This window comes from Oncorhynchus kisutch, linkage group LG10, assembly GCF_002021735.2.
Source record: "Oncorhynchus kisutch isolate 150728-3 linkage group LG10, Okis_V2, whole genome shotgun sequence".
Lineage (NCBI taxonomy): Eukaryota > Metazoa > Chordata > Actinopteri > Salmoniformes > Salmonidae > Oncorhynchus > Oncorhynchus kisutch.
The window spans coordinates 37619174-37634327 of record NC_034183.2 but is presented as its reverse complement, the minus strand read 5'-3'; the positions used below and the strand labels follow the sequence as shown (position 1 = coordinate 37634327).

General features: G+C 44.8%; 1 protein-coding gene and 1 long non-coding RNA gene across 2 annotated transcripts in view; both read right to left on the bottom strand.

Annotated features, from left to right (window-relative positions):
• Positions 1 to 13649, bottom strand: part of LOC109897210 (pituitary adenylate cyclase-activating polypeptide type I receptor-like) — a 52292-nt gene extending 38643 nt beyond the window's left edge. Inside the window, exons 1-2 of the mRNA XM_031834967.1 lie at positions 13446 to 13649; positions 11790 to 11898 (exon numbers count right to left, since the gene is read on the bottom strand). Of these exons, the coding sequence (XP_031690827.1) occupies positions 11790 to 11898; positions 13446 to 13649 (313 nt within the window). The remainder of the gene's footprint in view (positions 1 to 11789; positions 11899 to 13445) is intronic.
• On the bottom strand, positions 5392 to 6426 carry LOC109897531 (uncharacterized). The gene is made up of 2 exons (XR_002256216.2): positions 6382 to 6426; positions 5392 to 6241 (listed from the first exon to the last, which is right to left on the bottom strand). It is a non-coding gene; the product is annotated as an uncharacterized LOC109897531 (long non-coding RNA).
• Positions 13650 to 15154: the final 1505 nt, after the last annotated feature.

Below are 15154 nucleotides of genomic sequence, written 5' to 3'. Positions count from 1 at the left end.
GAGAGTAAGAAGGGGACGAGGGCAAGGACAAACCTATTTATTTATCTTCTACTGTATTTGTTTTTTTTTACTCTGGCAGCTCCGGACAGGAGGGAGACTCTGGCAGCTCCAGACAGGAGGGAGACTCTGGCAGCTCCGGACAGGAGGGAGACTCTGGCAGCTCCAGACAGGAGGGAGACTCTGGCAGCTCCGGACAGGAGGGAGACTCTGGCAGCTCCAGACAGGAGGGAGACTCTGGCAGCTCCGGACAGGAGGGAGACTCTGGCAGCTCCAGACAGGAGGGAGACTCTGGCAGCTCCGGACAGGAGGGAGGCACAGGACTCACCGGACTGGGGAGACGCACAGGAGACCTGGCTCTGGGAGCAGTCACAGGACTCACCTGGCTGGGGAGACATCCAGGAGGCCTCTTCCTTGGCCGAGGCACCGGATACACTGGGCCGTGGAGGCGCACTGGTGGTCTCGAGCGCAGAGCTGGCCCCACCCGTTCTGGCTGGATGCCAGCTTCCACCCGGCAAATGCGGGACGCTGGCCCCGAGCCCACCGGCCTGTGACTGCTCCGCCTCGACACCGTGAACATCACCCCATAGCACGGAGCCTGATCAGTCCCATGCTCTCCATGGTAAGCACGGGGAGTTGGTTCAGGTCTGCTTCCTGCCTCTGCCACACTCCCCGTGTGCCCCCCCAAAAAATTCTTTGGGGCTGCCTCTCGGGCTTCCTTGCCAGCCGTGTTCCCACATACCGCTGGTTCCTTTCTCCGACTGCCTCTGCTCTCCTAGCTGCCTCCACCTCTTCCCATGGAAGGTGATCTCTTCCCGCCAGGATCTCCTCCCATGTGTAGACTCCCTTGCCATCCAGAACGTCCTCCCATGTCCAGGAGTCCACCTTACCATGCTGATTGGTCCGTTGGTGGTGGGAAGTTCTGTCACGGCTGGCTGAAGGACTGGACCAAGGTGCAGCATGGTAAGCGTACGTTTTCTCTTTTTTTTAAATGACGCCGACAAAACAAAGAACAAAGCCAAACCGTGAAGCTTTAGGCTATGTGCCCACAGGTGGGGGAAACGGGTACCTAAATATGGTTCTCAATCAGAGACAACGATAGACAGCTGCCTCTGATTGAGAACCACACAACGGCCAAACACATAGAAATAGAAAATCATAGAACATAGACTACCCACCCAAATCACACACTGACCAAACCAAAATTGAGACAGAAAACACTCTCTACGGTCAGGGCAGGACAGCTGTGATGGTTGTGAAGAACCATCCTGTTCTTTACCTCTCTGACATGTTTCCTTTTATGCCATGAAATACACAGTCATGACGTTGCACTCTTTGGGTACAGCGAGTTTAATGAAGGAAAACACCAAAGTGAATTGGAGTTAACTAAATCATAGGTCTGCCCCATGAGCACATACATTGATCTGGCGTCGTGGGACAGCCCCTTTCTGTTCTTACGAATATAACCCCCACCTTGGGAATTTATCTTCAGACCATGCTTCTCTCAATTGCGAGAGGGCTTGGTTTGAGTGGTTTGAGTAGAGACCAGCTTACCTCGATAACCACGAGAGGGCTAAGGTTTCAGACGATTGCTGAATTCTTAACCATACCACGTGGTTAAACTCTGAGACTATCGAACAGACAGAATAAGAACAGATCTTTGATACGAATTACTATTCTGCAGCTAGGAATTCAGTATCATTGAACGCGAAGACCCTCAACCGCTGAAACATCTATTCTATAACAACATTGCTGAATGTTACTCTGAACTATCCATTCTAACCACAGCAGAGAGTGAGAGGGTGGACAAACTCTCCAACAGAAACAAACTTTCCAACAGAGACCACGACGACACACTGAGCGTAAATATATATATTGATTGCAATTATTCCCGAATGAGTGAGCGTTCATGTGCAAAGGGTTAGCATTTCAATTGTTATAATTATCAACATTGTAGTGTCTTTTTTGTCCACCAAGCCGCGATACCGGTTTATCCACTAAGGAAACTCCGCTATCATTTCCTTGTAACTATATCTACTTGTCACGCCCTGGTCTAAGTATTTTTGTGTTTTTCTTCATGTATTGGGTCAGGCCAGGGTGTGGCATGGGGTTTTTGTATTGTGGTGTGTTTTGTCTTGGGGTTTTGGTGTGTATGTATTGGGATTGTAGCTAGTGGGGTTATCTAGCAAAGTCTATGGCTGTCTGGAGTGGTTCTCAATCAGAGGCAGGTGTTTATCATTGTCTCTGATTGGGAACCATATTACAAGGAAGAACTGGAGGCGAAGAGGCGCTGGTATGAGGAGGCAGCACGGCGACGCGGATGGAAGCCTGAGAGTCAGCCCCAAAAATGTATTGGGGGGGGGCTCACAGGGAGCATGGCTATGCCAGGTAGGAGACCTGCGCAAACTCCCTGTGCTTACCGGGGGGCTAGAGAGACCGGGCAGGCACCGTGTTATGCTGTGGTGCGCACGGTGTCTCCAGTGCGGGTGCATAGCCCGGTGCGGTATATTCCAGCTCTGCCTATCGGCCGGGCTAGATTGAGCGTCGAGCCAAATGCCATGAAGCCGGCTCTACGCATCTGGTCCCCAGTGCGTCTCCTTGGGCCGGCTTACATGGCACCAGCCTTGCGCTCGGTGTCTCCGGTTCGCCTGCATAGCCCAGTGCGGGCTATTCCACCTCGCCGCACTGGCAGGGCGACCGAGAGCATTCAACCAGGTAAGGTTGGACGGGCTCGGTGCTCAGGAGCTCCAGTGCGCCTGCACGGCCCGGTCTATCCGTCACCACCTCCACGCACCAGCCCTCCGGTGGCAGCCCCCCCGCACCAGGCTGTCTCTCCGGCCCATCCTTACGGGGGCTCCCTCCTCTCCAGCGCTGCCAGAGCCTTTCTCCTCTACAGCGCTGCTGGAATCTCCCGCCTGTTCAGCGCAGCCAGAGCTGCCAGCATGCATGGAGAAGCCAGAGCTGCCAGCCTGCATGGAGCAGCCAGAGCTGCCAGTCTGCATGGAGCAGCCAGAGCTGTCAGTCTGCATGGAGCAGCCAGAGCTGTCAGTCTGCGTGAAGCAGCCCGAGCTGCCAGTCTACAAGGAGCTGCCAGTCTGCAAGGAGCTGCCAGTCTGCAAGGAGCTGTCAGTCTGCATGGAGCTGTCAGTCTGCAAGGAGCTGTCCGTCTGCAAGGAGCTGTCCGTCTGCAAGGAGCTGCCAGTCTGCAAGGAGCTGCTAGTCTGCACGGAGCCGCCAGAGCTGCCAGTCTGTAAGAAGCCGCCAGAGCTGTCAGCCTACATGGAGCAGCCAGAGCCGCCAGTCAGCATGGAGCAGCCAGAGCCGCCAGTCAGCATGGAGCAGCCAGATCTTTCAGTCTGCCAGGATCCGCCAGTCAGCCAGACTCTTCCAGATCTGCCAGTCAGCCAGACTCTTCCAGATCTGCCAGTCAGCCAGACTCTTCCAGACCTGCCAGTCAGCCAGACTCTTCCAGATCTGCCAGTCAGCCAGACTCTTCCAGATCAGCCAGTCAACCAGACTCTTCCAGATCTGCCAGTCAACCAGACTCTTCCAGATCTGCCAGTCAACCAGACTCTTCCAGATCTGCCAGTCAACCAGACTCTTCCAGATCTGCCAGTCAACCAGACTCTTCCAGATCTGCCAGTCAACCAGACTCTTCCAGATCCGCCAGTCAGCCGGGATCTGCCAGCCATTCACAAGGCCGCAGGGCAAGATGGATTACCAGGACGTGTACTGCGAGCATGCACTGACCAATTGGCAAGTGTCTTCACTGACATTTTCAACCTCTCCCTGTCCGAGTCTGTAATACCAACATGTTTTAAGCAGACCACCATAGTCCCTGTGCCCAAGAACACTAAGGTAACCTGCCTAAATGACTACCGACCCGTAGCACTCACGTCTGTAGCTATGAAGTGCTTTGAAAGGCTGGTCATGGCTCACATCAACACCATCATCCCAGAAACCCTAGACCCACTCCAATTTGCATACCGCCCCAACAGATCCACACCTTTGTGAGAATGCTATTCATTGACTACAGCTCAGCATTTAACACAATAGTGCCCTCAAAGCTCATCAATAAGTTAAGGACCCTGGGAATAAACACCTCCCTCTGCAACTGGATCCTGGACGTCATGATGGGCTGCCCCATAGGTGGTAAGGGTAGGTAATAACACATCCGCCACGCTGATCCTCAACACAGGGGCCCCTCAGGAGTGCGTGCTCGGTCCCCTCCTGTACTCCGTGTTCACTCATGACTGCACGGCCAGGCACGACTCCAACACCATCAATACATTTGCAGAGGACACAAGTGGTAGGCCTGATCACCGACAATGACGAGACAGCCTATAGGGAGGAGGTCAGAGACCTGGCCATGTGGTGCCAGGACAACCACCTCTACCTCGAAGTAATCAAGACAAAGGAGATGATTGTGGACGACAGGAAAAAGAGGACAGAGTAAGCCCCCATTCTCATCAACGGGCTGCAGTGGAGCAGGTTGACAGCTTCAAGTTCCTTGGTGTCCACATCACCAACAAACTAACATGGTCCAAGCACACCAAGACAGTCATGAAGAGGGCATGACAAAACCTATTCCCCCTCAGGAGACTGAAAATATTTTGCATGGGTCCTCAGATCCTCAAAAGATTCTACAGCTGCACCATCTGACTGGTTGCATCACTGCCTGGTATGGAAACTGCTCGGCCTCCAAACGTAAGGCACGACAGAGGGTTGTGCCTACGACCCAGTTCATCACTGGGGACAAGCTTCCTGCCATCCAGGACCTCTATACCAGGCGGTGTCAGAGGAAGGCCCTAAAAATTGTCAAAGACTCCAGCCACCCTAGTCATAGACTGTTCTCTCTGCTATTGCACGGCAAGTGGTACTGGAGCATCAAGTCTAAGTCTAAGAGGCTTCTAAACAGCTTCTACCCCCAAGCCATAAGACTCCTGAACATCTAGTCAAATGGTTACCCAGACTATTTGCAGTGCCCCCCACCACCTCCTCACCCCCTCTTTACACCACTGCTACTCTTGTCATCTATGCAGTCACTTTAATAACACTACCTACATGTACATACTACCTCAACTTACCGGTGCCTCCGCACATTGACTCTGTATCATTACCCCCTTGTATATAGTCTCGCTATTGTTATTTTACAGTTTCTCTTTAATTACTTGTTACTTTTATCTATTATTCGTATTCTTATTTATTTTTGTAACTGCATTTTTGGTTAGTAAGCATTTAACTGTTAAGTCTGCACTTGTTGTATTCGGCGCATGTGACTAATACAATATGATTTGATTTGGACACAACACCGATCAAACAACTGCCACCTCAATCCAGGAACTGCCAGCCCATACGTCGCCCCTTCCCCAACAGAAAGACACATAAACCGTATTTCCAATTTAACATTTTTATTCACTTGCAACTTGCTGTTGCAGAGTATGCTGGGAGATATGATAATGATGGGAGTGGTTTTGTTGAAAGTGATGTGTATGAGTTTCAAGATCCTGTATTAGGGTAAAACTAGGCCCTCAAAATAAGGCCTTATGAAATACGTCTGGTATTGAAAATAATCGTACAACATCTGCAAACCAGCAGTTGGGGCAGCCTAGCATTTTTTTTGAGTGTACATCAATGGTGTAAAAAATATACGCCATGTGAAATATTTGTTATCACATAACATCCAGTTGTCTATAATGACCATATTTTCTGTTTTCCCCCTCTTAAACAGGGATACATTCAGTGCAGCTCCAAAAATACTAGCTATTGAGAGAATTTGAAAAAAGTATCTCTCATTTGGGTTGCCGATCCATGGTTTAGAAGATAGAACTGAAGGACCAGCTGAACTGATAGAACTGAAGGACAGCTGAAGGACCAGCTGAGGGAAAATAGGGCTGAGGAAATATAGGGCTGTGGGAACTGATACAACACGTTGCTGAGGGAACAGACATGGTCCCCATTATTCTGTCAGTGGTTGGGAGTAGAACTTGAATCTCCTTCTTCCACTGAAATGTGCAGTGTTGCTTTTTGTGGCAACTCTTCAATGATCATCAAGCAGGTAAGTTGTCCATCAATGTCAGGGTCTTCATACTGCAAGAGGAAGTCGTGGTTCAACTCAAAATGTTCCTTCAAAATGTTTACGTCAACAGCGGCTGCTGGATGGGAGATGAGGTTTATCTTCCTTGTATGGCCAGCATTAACAATGCAAAGTAACATTGCTTGAGGGTCTGAGGCTGCCATTGCTCTGTGGAAGAATAAAACATTTTAAGAGGGTGCACTTGCAATTTCAAAATTGTGGTAACACAATGACATTGGAATCATGTTGTAACCAATTTTTTTTTTAAACAAATCCAAATATATTTTAGTTTCTTCAAAGTAGCCAACCTTTGCCTTGATAACGGCTTTGCACACTGCTTTTCCTTCACTCTGCGGTCCAACTCCTCCCAAACCATCTCAATTGGGTTGAGGTCGGATGATTGTGGAGGCCAGGTCATCTGATGCAGCGCCATCACTTTCCTTGGTCAAATAGCCCTTACACAGCCTGGAGGTGTGTTTTGGGTCATTGTCCTGTTGAAAAACAAATTATAGTGGGACTATGTGCAAACCAGATGGTATGGGGTATTGCTGCAGAATGCTGTGGTAGCCATGCTGGTTAAGTGTGCCTTGAATTCTAAATAAATCACAGACCGTGTCACTAGCGAAGCACCCCCACACCATCTCCATGCTTCACAGTGGGAACTACACATGTGGAGATCATCCATTCAAATACTCTGCGTCTCACAAAGACACGGCAGTTGGAATCAAACATCTTAAACCAATGGAAAGATTTCCACCAGTCTAATGTCAATTGCTCGTATTTCTTGGCCCAAGCAAGTCTCTTCTTATTGGTGTCCTTTAGTACTTGTTTCTTTGCAGCAATTCGACCATGAAGGCCTAATTCACACAGTCTCTGAAGCATTTATTTGGGGTGCAGTTAACGCTAATGAACTTATCCTCTGCAGAAGAGGTAACTCTGGGTCTACCTTTCCTGTGGAGGTCCTCATGAGAACTAGTTTCATCATGGCGCTTGATGGTTTTTGCGAGTGAACTTGAAGAAACTTTCAGTTCTTGAAATTTGTTGACTGTTGTTTCTCTTTGCTAATCTGAGCTGTTCTTGCCATAATATGGACTTGGTCTTTTACCAAATAGGGTGATCTTCTGTATACCAACCCTACCTTGTCACGTCACAACTGATTGGCTCAAATGCATTAAGGAAAGAAATTCCACAAATTAACTTAACAAAGACACACCTGTTAATTGAAATGCATTCCACGTGACTACCTCATGAAGCTGGTTGAGAGAATGCCAAGAGTGTGCAAAGCTGTCTTCAACGCAAAGGGTGGCTACTTTTAAGAATCTCAAATATAAAATCTATTTTGATTTGTTTAACACTTTGTTGGTTACTACATGATTCCATATGTGTTATTTCGTAGTTTTGATGTCTTCACTATTATTCTACAATTTAGAAAATATTCTAAAAAAAGAAAAACCCTTGAATGAGTAGGAGATAGATAGATAAGATAGCCAACATACATACAGTACTATCCAAAAGTTTGTGGTCACATAGAAATGTCCTTGTTTTTGAAAGAAAGCATATTTTTTTGTTCATTAAAATAACATCAAATTTATCAGAAATACAGTGTATACATTGATAATTTTGTAAATGACTATTGTAGCTGGAAACAACTGATTTTTTGAGGGAATATCTACAGGTGTACAGAGGCTCATTATCAGCAACCATCACAACGGCGTTCCAATGGCATGTTGTGCTAGCTAGTCCAGGTTTATCATTTTAAAAAGGCTAATTGATCATTGGCAACCCTTTTGCAATTATGTTAGTACAGCTGAAAACTGTTGTGCTGATTATAGAAGCAATAAAACTGGCCTTCTTTAGACAAGTTGAGTATCTGGAGCATCAGTATTTAGGGGTTCAACTACAGACTCAAAATGGCCAGAAACAAAGAACTTTCCTCTGAAACTCGTCAGTCTGTTCTTGTTCTGAGAAATGAAGGCTATTCCATGCGAGAAATTGCCAAGAAACTGAAGATCTCATACAACGCTGTGTACTACTCCCTTCACTGAACAGCGCAAACTGGCTCTAACCATAATAGAAAGAGGAGTGGGAGGCCCCGGTGCACATCTGAGCAAGAGGACAAGTACATTAGAGTGTCTAGTTTGAGAAACCGATGCCTCACAAGTCCTCAAATGGCAGCTTCATTAAATAGTATCCGCAAAACACCAGTCTCAACATCAACAGTGAAGAGGTGACTCCGGGAGGCTGGCCTTCTAGGCAGAGTTGCAAGGAAAAAGTCATATCTCAGACTTGCCAAAAAATAATAAAAGATTGAGATGGGCAAAAGAACACAGACACTGGACAGAGGAAGATTGAGAAAGTGTTATGGACATATGAATCTAAATTTGAGGTGTTCATGTCACAAAGAAGAACATTTGTGAGGCGCAGAAAAAACAAATAGATGCTGGAGGAATGCTTGACGCCATCTGTCAAGCATGGTGGAGGCAACGTGATGGTCTGGGGGTGCTTTGGTGGTGGTAAAGTGGGAGATTTGTACAGGGTAAAATGTATCTTGAAGAAGGAAGGCTATCACTCAATTTTGCAATGCCATGCCATGTGGATGGCGCTTAATTGGAGCCAATTTCCTCCTTCAACAGGACAATGACCCAAAGCACAACTCCAAACTATGCATTAACTATTCAGGGAAGAAGCAGTAACCTGGTATTCTGTCTATAATAGAGTGGCCAGCACAGTCACCAGATCAACCCTAATTGAGCTGTTGTGGGAGCAGCTTGACCGTATAGTACGTAAGAAGTGCCCATCAAGCCAATCCAACTTGTGGGAGGTGCTTCAGAAAGCATGGGGTGAAAACTAGAATGGCAAAGCTTGCAAGGCTGTAATTGCTGCAAATGGAGGATTATTTGACGAAAGCAAAGTTTGAAGGACACAATTATTATTTCAATTACACATAATTATTTATAATCATGTCAACGTTTTCACTATATTTCCTATTCATTTTGCAACTCATTTCATGTATGTTTTCATGGAAAACAAGGACATTTCTAAGTTATCCCAAACTTTTGTAAGGTAGTAATACATATATATATATATATATATATATATATATATATATATATATATATATATATATATATATATATATATATATATATTGTATTATACAACGGGAGGTTCTAATCCTGATTGGTTAAAACCGCATTCCAGCCAGAGTCTATTCCACAAGTTACTCCCGGCTAAATTTATGATGTTAAAATGCCTATTTACTCTGTTCCATCTCTGCGAAATTCACTGTCTCATCAGCCCAGCCAGGCAATTTAAAAACTGGATCTCCACTATAAAAAAGCATCTACACATTATGTCACATTTCTTTTAGACTAACATTTAGTTTTCAACAGGAGATAATTGTATAAACCTTGCTGTCTGTCTCTCTGACATTTGCAACATTGTTTCAATATTAAAATTCGATCTCAAGCTGTCCCATAGTAATGAACATGTCCAGAGTCCGGACAAGACAGACAGCGTTTCTCAGTCGAAATCATGAATCAGCTGGCATCATTTTTATAGATATATACAAAGATTAGTGTAGGGACTATATTTGTTGGAAGGATGAAATAGTATGAATAAATTCATCAAAATAATGTGTTTATTTGAATATGTTGGAATATGTTGGTAACCCGTTGTATCGTGCCAATATATCCTCGAGGGCATTATCACTTAATTATTCAGGGTGCATTAAGAAAAGAGACCTTTTTATAAACATGTCTTCCCTGTCAAAATAAAGTTGAAATAAAATACATCCAACATTTCACATGACTGGGAATACAGATATGCACCTGTTGGTCACAGATACCTTTAACAAAATGGACCTCACAATGAGCCTCAGGAATCTCTGTGCATTCAAATTGCCATGGATAAAAATACAATTGTGTTCGTAGCTTATGCCTGCCCACACCATAACCCCACTGCCACAATGGGGCACTCTATTCACAACATTGACATCAGCTAACCGCTCACCCACATGTGGTCTGTGGTTGTAAGGCCAGTTGGACGTACTGCTAAATTCTCTATAACGACGTCGGAGATGGCTTATGGTAGAGAAATTAACATTATAGTTTTTCTCAATTGCTAAAACACTAAAAACCCATTGGCTGAACAAAGTTCTCAGTTGCCTGGACTCATTTAGCTAATTATGCAGTCTGTTGTCAATACGTTAAACAATTTCACATGGTAAAACACAATTTGCAGATCTCACACATTCTCATTCTCAAAACACATTGTGCACTATAATGCATGTCATCCATACTGGTAAACACAAGTGGCAACAATCAAATACAAATAGAGAAGACATGTCATTGATTGAACACAACCACTCAAAATTTATTTAACCTGTTTCAAATGATGCGACACAACCAATATAAGCCAGTTCAGAGAGCAAACAGGTTGTTGAAGGTGGGAAGGAGAAAGTCTGAGAATGGATACTGTAGTACAGTGCATTGTAGACTGTATACTGTACAATGGACAAATTGTATGGCCCTGAACATTGTGCTTTCTATTTATTAACAGTACTGACTGCTCAATAGATATCAACAAAGAACAAGAATTACAGTATCACAGAGACAAAGGACAAGTTTGTGAGATGCAGGGTACAGTACTGTAAAAATAGGGGTACAAGGAGGAGGAAGAACAAAAAACAAAATTGCAAAGAGTAAAGCAGAGTAGTAATTTCGGATCAATTTTGAGCTACTATGATAGAACATGTTTCCGTTCATCAAAAGACGATGACGGAAAAATATGAATATTTTTTTAGATTAAAAATGTACTTCTCCCTGAGGATTGTAATGTTTTGAACAATGTGTTTTCTATTTTTCAGTGTATTGCTTACTGACTGCTTGAGAGTGTATATCATTTTGATAACTTTGTTTATGATTTGAGAGCAGTGTTTGATTTTGAACACAGGTAAAACTGTTTTGAGGCGAATGTTTCATTTTGCAAGAGGAGTCAGAGGTTATGTAAATAGTGCTTGAAGATGAGGTTTTGTGTTGAATGTTTTCAGGAAATGGAGCAAGGTTTCAGAAATTGTGTTTTAGCAATTGAGAAAAACGGTAAATTATCTGGCAACAGCTCTGGTGGACATTCCTGCTGTCAGCATGCTAATTGCATGCTCCCTCAAAACTTGAGACATCTGTGGCATTATGTGACAAAACTGAACACTTTAGAGTGGCCTTTTATTGTTCCCAGCACAGGTGCACCTGTGTAATATTCATGCTGTTTAATCAGCTTCTTGATATGACACAACTGTCAGGTGAATGGATTATCTTGTCAAAGAAGAAATGGTCACTAACAGATTTAAACATTTTACCATTAAGAAAGTTTACACTGACGCCAACAATAGATAAAAGCTTGCTACGTAGATAATTCCAATTTGTGCCACCATTTTTGGAAATGTTTTTTTCTGAACATAAACGTGCAGTCATCGTTTAGGAGGTCAGATGTAATTAAGGTCAAACTTGAAAGACGTATTTGTAAATCTATTACCACAAGGCCTGTTCACCTAAAACCTCTGGTAAATTTCATCTGAATCAAAAATAGTCTCACAAAATCAAGACTGAATATGCATGTTAAGGGAACCTAAAACATTTGTGACTACAAAGTTTTCACATCGATTATGTTTACAGAACTTAATCCAATAAATGAATAGTACTGTTTGGGTTTACAGTACCTGTCCTGGCAGAACGGTTGCGACCCTCCTGTCTGCGTGTGTGGATACAGCTCTGCTGGGCCTTCATGTGTTGGGACACCAAGGCACAGTCTGGATGGATGGCCTCCACCTGGAGGGGGGAGGGAGGGAGGGAGTATGAGAGAGAGGGAGGGAAGGAAGGGGATATTTTTTTTATCTATGAAAAAGCACAGAACTTGTGTAATGTGAAAACATATTCCTGCATCTTTACCGAGACGACAAGTGACACCATACAACATTGTCCCTTTACGGACACTGTATCATTAACTTATTCAACACATACTGTAGAGAGTTACACACTCATTATCACCCTGTCTTCAACCATCTCTCCCCTCATGTCCCATCTGTAGGGCAGTGAAAAACAGTCCCACCAAAGTGACTTGTTTACTTCATTATAGACACCATCTGCTACTGATGCTGTTTAGGTTAGGGCTCTGTTTATATACCCACACCCACACACCCATGGGAGAGGGTGACAGTTCTCCAAAGACAGTGACAGTATCTATAACTACAGTAGAAACTGAAGTTTCGGGAGAAAGTTTGTGTGCTTGCTCAACTGGATGAAAGTATTATTAATGACAGTGGAAGAAGTGTACATAGTGAGATAGGTCTATATCTTTGAGATATATTACAGTAAAGCCAACGTCTTTAAAGGGAAATTCCACCACTTTTCAACCTCATATTCATCAACATATTCATTCAACCTCATATTCATCAAGACAGTGAATAGTGAATGGAGGAAGCTCTTCCTGTGGATAAGTTTTTAATTTGCCAGATAGGCTACACTGGTTGTCTCGATTCATGTGCTTAATTTTAAGAGTTGAGCAATACATGTCGCAGTCCAAGAAAGCTGGGATCCTTTTTTTCAATAGTGGCCAGTCAAAACTCTGTTTTCACACGTGATTGCGCAATAACTTTATAAGAACACGTGAACAGACTGGAGGTGGAGGCTGCACTGTAAAACCCAATGTGCTGTCATTACTCAAAACCTTTAAGGAAACCCGCTGCACGTAACATAACGTAAAGTGATTTTGTTGTCATTTATCAAACCGATAGAGTCACTGCGACCCTGTAGGGGTCCAAATTTGAGTGGTATCATCTTGAACATTGCCCCCACCATGCCACACCTCCAATATAATTTCCCAGGTCGCCTTGCCTTTTCAAGTGAATTGCAGAGTTATTACCCATGACTGTATTTGTTAGTGACAGAGACAATGTTGCTGAATTCGTTCATTTTTAGTCCTGTCGCTTTCATCAAGTGAATTTCTAAGTAAATGTTATATATGTGGGAGACAGGGAACATCAGGATCTACCAGCAACAAACGGTGGAATGAACGACTGAGGAGGAGGGTGACAAGATGGAAGTCGAAATCTTCACTGACCCCCGAGCTGCCCAGACCAAGACAAAGCTCAGACCCGGTTTTTAGCCTTCAGCCTGGCTGCCGCGTCGCTTTGCTTTTTACGTGACAACCAAGGCTCCAGCACCAGCAAATGCCGATGAACACATTTTCTACTACCACCCACCGTTTCTGTCTCTCTCGATTTCTACCTACACCTACCTCCCACTATCACACTCACGGAACCAACCCGGAACCCTCCACCACCAAAAGAGGATGGAGGGGAAACCAAACATCACACCTTGACCCGGAGCAAGCGGACCCCAGTGGAGGGCCATCCCTGATCCCTGGGTCTAGGGCTCCCTTGTGTGTCTGCTTGCTCTTCAAGTTGTCTTTCCTCCTGGTTCCCGGTTCCTGTTGCTTCCAGGCCCACAGTCCCAGCACCAGACGCAGCACCAACCCCTGGTTTTCCAGCCCTGGTAGCAGCAGATCTATGGCTGCTCATGGTTGCCTCCACATAGACAGCACAAGGTACGTACAGAGATCTGCCCCCATGGAGTCACTCACAATGAACACACATACTGTTGGTGAGTGCACCAAAGCCAGGCGGGTCTGAGTCCTGTTTGTTCACTCTATCCTCCAGCACCAGCCCGATAGACATACCCTCCACTACTCCCACCCACCTTCTCCCTCTCCATCGCTCTTCCCCCTCCCCCCACTACACATATCACTCTCACAGAACTAGACCAGAAACCATTCATCACCACATCAGAAGAGGTGTGACGGAAGGACCAAAGATTTAGACCTGCGCTCGGAACGAGTAGACCACATGAGAGTACCATCACTGACTTCTGGGTTCTTTGTTTCTGGCTCACAATGTTCAGAAACAAAGCACTTTCTTCTGAAACTCATCAGTCTATTCTTGTTCTGATGAATTAAGGCTATTCAATGAGAGAAATTGCCAAGAAACTGAAGATCTCATACAACGCTTTATACTACTCCCTTCACAAGACAGCACAAACTGTCTCTAACCAGAATAGAAAGAAGAGTGGGAGGCCCCAGTGCACAAGCAAGTACATTAAAGTGTCTAGTTTGAGAAACAGACACCTCACAAGTCCTCAACTGGCAGCTTCAAACCAGTTAAGCCTAGGGCTGAATACTGCCCCCTTTGGAGGAAGTGCGTGCCCATAGTAAACTGAATATATTTTTTCCAAAAATTGCTAATATATGCATATAATAATTATTATTGAATAGAAAACACTCTAAAGTTTCTAAAACCGTTTAAATTATGTCTGTATGTAAAGCAGAACTCCCAGGGCAGCCTTTCTTCCAAACACCCTCTTGGCAACAGAAAAGTTGGGACAACTTTGACGTCATCGCCCCCACCCTTCCCAACCAGCTACGGATCCAGGAACAGTTTCTATGTGTTCAGCGCGATGTCTGCTTTCAAATGATGCGTTCTTTGTGAGAATCTCGCACGCCCCCGTCCTTTGGCGGGCTAAAACATTCGGGTCACGCGAAAATACATGCACTCTATTGATGCTGGGATGCTGGCCTTCTAATTGCAAAATGGTTTTCTAATGATCAATTAGCCTTTTAAATGATAAACTTAGATTAGCTAACACAATGTGCCACTGGAACACAGGAATGATGATTGCTGATAATGGGCCTCTGTGTCAAGGCTGTGGGCAACTGGTGAAAGGAGTCAGGCGCAGGAGAGCTGAGATGCGTGGACAAGGTATGTAATACAAGATACACCAATATAAACACAATACTACGGTGCGGGAAAATACCGGTACCATGAAATAAACGGGCGTAATAACAAAACCCGGCAACAAAATACCAGCAGTCAGAAACAGCCTGAACAATAAAACAAACACACACACAAACATGGAGGAAACCAGAGGGTTAAATAATGAACATGTATGTAATGTGGGAATTGAAACCAGGTGTGTAGAAAACAAAAACAAAACAAATGGAAAATGAAAAGTGGATCGGCGATGGCTAGAA